At 37.5% G+C, this 5,052-nt stretch overlaps 1 protein-coding gene across 1 annotated transcript in view; it reads left to right on the forward strand.

The window, feature by feature from the left end:
• LOC108792612 (beta-crystallin B1-like) overlaps nt 1-4,770 on the forward strand; it is an 8,440-nt gene extending 3,670 nt beyond the window's left edge. The window contains exons 3-5 of the mRNA XM_018563423.1: nt 797-929; nt 2,328-2,470; nt 4,602-4,770. Coding sequence (XP_018418925.1) covers nt 797-929; nt 2,328-2,470; nt 4,602-4,770 — 445 coding nt within the window. The remainder of the gene's footprint in view (nt 1-796; nt 930-2,327; nt 2,471-4,601) is intronic.
• Nucleotides 4,771-5,052: the final 282 nt, after the last annotated feature.

The raw sequence follows: 5,052 nt of genomic DNA on the forward strand, positions 1-5,052 counted from the left end.
CCGATCTCTCTCTCTCTCTCTCTCTCTCTCTCTCCCTCTCCCTCTCTCTCCCTCTCTCTCTATATATATATATATATATAGAGAGAGAGAGAGATACACACATCTTGTATATAAGCTGCCCCAGACATTCAGATATATCTACTTACATGAAAGATGTGATCATAAAAGCACTACATCTGTTTGTGCATCAAGGCAGGCATCTTTACCTGTCATATTTGTCCATTTTTCTGTGGGTGTCTCAATCTGCTACAGGTCACATTGTTTGTTGATGGATAGGAGAAGTCTTGGGCAGCCAATCTACGTGTGAATGGACATAATACCATTCACATTGTATTAATATATAGATATGGCTGTAAAGTTTGTAAAGATACAAAAAATGTGAATAGAACCTTTGAGCACTCACTTGGGCTGCTGCCTCAGACTGATGGCACAGTGGTCCAGGCTACAATGGTACATTCTGTTCACCATGTGACTTTGTTTTTAGTCAAACTGTGATCTTTCTAGTTACATTGAAAGACTACTGCAATACTGACGCTAGTTGTTTAAAGTGTAAATACACCTAACAATGATATTTGCTATTTAGGTTGATACTGACAGGTTGAAATATACAGTGTATTCCACTTTTATTTTACATAATGGAAACTTCAGGAGGATGAATGAGACTCACTTGGTTCACACTATAATAAGAATCCTGGCACTGTTGTTTAAAAAAAATATACAAGTTGTCAATCAATGCTTTAATCTACCAGCGATAAAGATAAAGCTGATTCTGATGTAAGACGGTTTGATTTCACAGTTGGGTTGCCTTTGAGCAGAAGGACTTTACTGGTGAGATGTTCATTATGGAGAAAGGAGAATACCCTCGCTGGGACTCCTGGTCCAACTGCTTCCGTGCTGACAGGATCATGTCCCTGAGACCAGTCCGTATGGTAAGGACCAGATCATACTTCACACAAACTTACATCTAGCAATTAAAGTTTATGTATAGCCAAAACCTTTGTTTAGATTTGGATAGGATGGGAAAAGATTAGAACTACTGTCAAGTTTCTATTGCCTTTTGTGTTCTGGCAGGGACACCCGTCTGAGTGAAAACTGTCTAAGAGGGGAATCCCCCTCACCTTGTAGAGATTTCCTCTCACTTCCTATTGCGTCTGTGAAACAGAAAAGTAAAGGTTTTTCTCTCTAATGAGTTGTGACAGAAATATAAACTGACAGTGATTTTAACTCTTCTCTACGCTATCCAAAATGAAACAAAACAAAAACAGTTTGGGCTATATGTACATTTTAATGGGGAAACTTGAAATGTTTTTGGTCAGTATTATTTCTCATATATATAAACTTATATTTTAGATAATTGTTTTTATTATTTGTTTAAAATCTTTGTTTAATACATAAACATATCATGAAAGGTGTTTTCTTTGTGCACTGTATAAGGAGAAAGCCCAGCACTAGTTCAGTTCTTATTTCCTGCAAACTGAAGATTCAGATAGCGCCATCTCTATAGGGTTGGATGTGGGATGATGTGTTCCTCATTTAGTTGGACTGATTCAGTACTGTTTTCAAACCTCAGCTATAAACTATCTGAAATATGGTGCATCAGAATTACACTTGCTACATGCTGGCTGCAAAATGTAGGCATTAAATACAATATTTCATATTTGCTACAAATACATGAAAAAATAAAACATATTTTATACTCCTTAATATAGTACATAAATAAATTATAGGGAAAATATTATTAATTCCCTTTAAGAAATAGTGGGGCTTGTGAAAACTGCTGGATGGGAATACCAGAAAGCCGAACTGCAGAGTGGCATCTAAGAGCCCTTTATGGTGTGCATATGCTTTTAGGTACAACAGTGACACTTGTTATCACTTGCAAATATACTTCTCAATGTTAGTAGCAAAAAGTCTTCACAAGGGCAAGAAAATGTTTGATCGGAGCAACTAGTCAAATAGTAGTCAAATGGAAGCTGACATGGCATCTGTGACATGATTCTGCATATGGCAGGAAATAATTTGATTTTCACTTTCATTCAGACTGTCATACTGTTTAGAACAGTTCCTATGAAATCAGTAAAGACATATTTAACATCCCATGAAGCTGATAAATAAACAGTCTAAAAGCTGTTATATTTTGTGAAGCACAAACTTGTCAACTTATTTATTAATGACATCGGGGAGGGTGTTAACAGCGATATTTCCGTGTTTGCGGATGACACCAAAATTGGGAGGGTAATCGAAACGGACTTAGACAATTCCATTGTTTCTGCATATCAGGTAAAAGTTTAGCCAGATATATATTTTGATGATGCATCTAATTACAGGACACTCAAGATTACAAAATCTCCTTGTACGAATGTATCAACTTTGAGGGCAGGAAGATGGAGGTCTGCGATGAGGACATTCCCAGTTTGTGGTCCTACGGATTCCAGGATAGGGTAGCTAGCATCCAGGTTCTTGGAGGAACGTAAGTGCTCAGTTTAGGACAGCACTGTATGATTTATGGCTACATTGCTACGCTCTCTCCCGAAATGTACTTTGCTTTGTGCTACAGGTTTGCTCAAGTGATATAACTTTAAAGAAGTACAGTTGCCTAATCATATCTATAGCTCCTTATGGTATAACTGTTCAGATTGCCTTTAACATTTTGATTCAGTTTTAAGGGTTGCTAATAAGAAATTTTGTTAATCTTCTAAATGAAGACATGCAGGCTCAATTTCTTTCACATGCATTTGATTGCTGGAGCCATGGAGAACCCAAAAATGGGTAGAATATGATAAAGCGAGGTGAGATGAATAATATATTTAAAGCCACAGTACACAAATGAAAATTAAATACATTAACAAAAATAACACAAATACAAAGAACACTAAAGTAAACTACACATAGTTCAAACTTTTTTTAATATCTACAAAGCAAAACCTACTTCGCCACACACATTTAGAATTGTTTAATAAAGTTTGTATAAGTAAAAACTTTTATTTTCAATTTTTGGTAGAGTGGTAAGGGGCTGGAAACCCTGTCCAGTTATTATTGTTGTCTAGGTCTCATTTATGGTGGATTTACTTTCTCCTTCTGATCCTGGTGACCATTGTTATCAAAAAAGTAAGTGACGGGAAATCCAACATTTTAGTTGTCATCAGAACTAGACCTGAGGGAAAACCTTCAGATGGAGACACCTGTTCTGGTGATATTTGTCTAAGGCCTCATTCACATGGGCGGCAGACTTTGCAGCCATCTGAAAAACAGTCCGTGACGGATCGCTTTTCAGAAGGAGGTTGACGGACAGTTGACAGTGAATTTACAAGCATTCACTGCCCCCCTTTTTGTCCTAAGGGGGATTTTGATTGACAGTACCGCACCACACCTACCAAATGCAACATGCCTGCCCTGTGTACAAGCCTGAGCGGTTGCTAACCGTACCTTTTTACCACCCCCTTGCTGCCCATTTCATCAAGGCCAAAGGTGGGATTTCCCTCACTTTATAGAGATTTCCAGTTAATCCCTGTTGAATCCCGGAGACAGGAAGAGACAGCAATAAAATAAACTAGAGGGGTTCTACCCCTTACCTATTCTATCTAAAAATATATACACTTAAAATGAGGCATTATACAAAGGATTGCTATCCAAAATGCAAGTTAGGCACCTTATGAAATAGGACTAATTTTGTTTTGTATGAGAAGCTGACATTGCAATGTTGAGGATCTGCTGAACTGCAGGAGAACAATAAACAGTTATTATTAATTAATGTATTTCTGTTACTACTCCCCTCTGTAGTGCATCTACGGAGAAAACTGGCTGAGCTTATTGTGGTTGTGTGATAGGAAAGCACTAAAACTCACAAACAAATTATTTCATAAGAAGAAGAAATGTTTGATGCAGCACAATCAGATTTCTGATTGTCCAATCCAATCAAATAAAAGCTGCAGTGCATTTGAACCTCCAACATAGGTTACCAACCATTTATGTGTGTAATATGTTATCATATAAATTCTAACATGGACAACAGGATATGAAGTTTACCGATTAGAAAAGATTACAGTTTTAATTCAGGCGTTATCATAGTGCCCCAGTAAAAGTGTAATTAAAAAAAAAGAGAAAACAACTTGCCTTGTCCACTGGCTTTTTTTCTTTTGCCTCATCATGTCCTCATTTAAAGAAAATGTAGCTTAGTCAGCTGCAGCAATGCTACATGGGATTTTTCAGAGGCTCCATCAGTGTATTGAGGAGCTAGGCAGTGCTGTGAAGGGTTGGAGTCGGTAGGATTCCTCTTGTACAGGAAGTTTCATACTTGGATTGAGGGTCACTACAAAAGCCATTGGCCATTAGTGCTGCTTATCCTTGCAAGGAAATCAGGAAGGGAAGGGAAAGCTCTGCTGTAGGCAGATACAATGTTGCAAGTATATTTTTACAATCCAACTATGCAGTAGTACCATTATAGTGCTGCCCAATGTAATAATTATGTGTTTAGTCCAATTGGCTTTAATTCTTAGTAGCTATACACTTGTCAATTAAAAAAAACAGGTTTAACACATTTAGAATTTGACCAGAAGGAGTATATTAGACGTATGACGTATGTGTTGCATGTCTTCTTCTAGATGGGTTGGATACCAATATCCTGGATACAGAGGATACCAATACCTAATGGAGTATGGACCTTACAAGCACTGGAACAACTGGGGAGCCAACCAGCCCCAGATTCAGTCTATTCGCAGAGTGAAGGACATGCAGTGGTACAAAAGAGGAAACTTTGAAGCTGGGAACTAAAAAGGCATTAAGGACAAGACACCGAACTTTACTGGCAAAATAAAGGGACTTGTTTCTTTTTAATCTTAAAACCATTGTGCGTTTATTGGAGGGAGAGATGACTGGGAAAATCCCTGCTTTACTTGTTTTTGTCCTAGAGTATTTATTTAGTGAGGTCTTTTTCTTGGGCTTTGTAAGAGTTTAGGTGCTTCCATACAGTCAAAGGATAGAAAAGTTTACCAACTCATATTACATTTTCCAAGCTGCTACTTTGCTGTTGCTGCTATTTATTATGGAGTAACT

Source organism: Nanorana parkeri, unplaced genomic scaffold (assembly GCF_000935625.1).
Source record: "Nanorana parkeri isolate BGI_ZX_2015 unplaced genomic scaffold, ASM93562v1 scaffold663, whole genome shotgun sequence".
Taxonomy (NCBI): Eukaryota; Metazoa; Chordata; class Amphibia; order Anura; family Dicroglossidae; genus Nanorana; species Nanorana parkeri.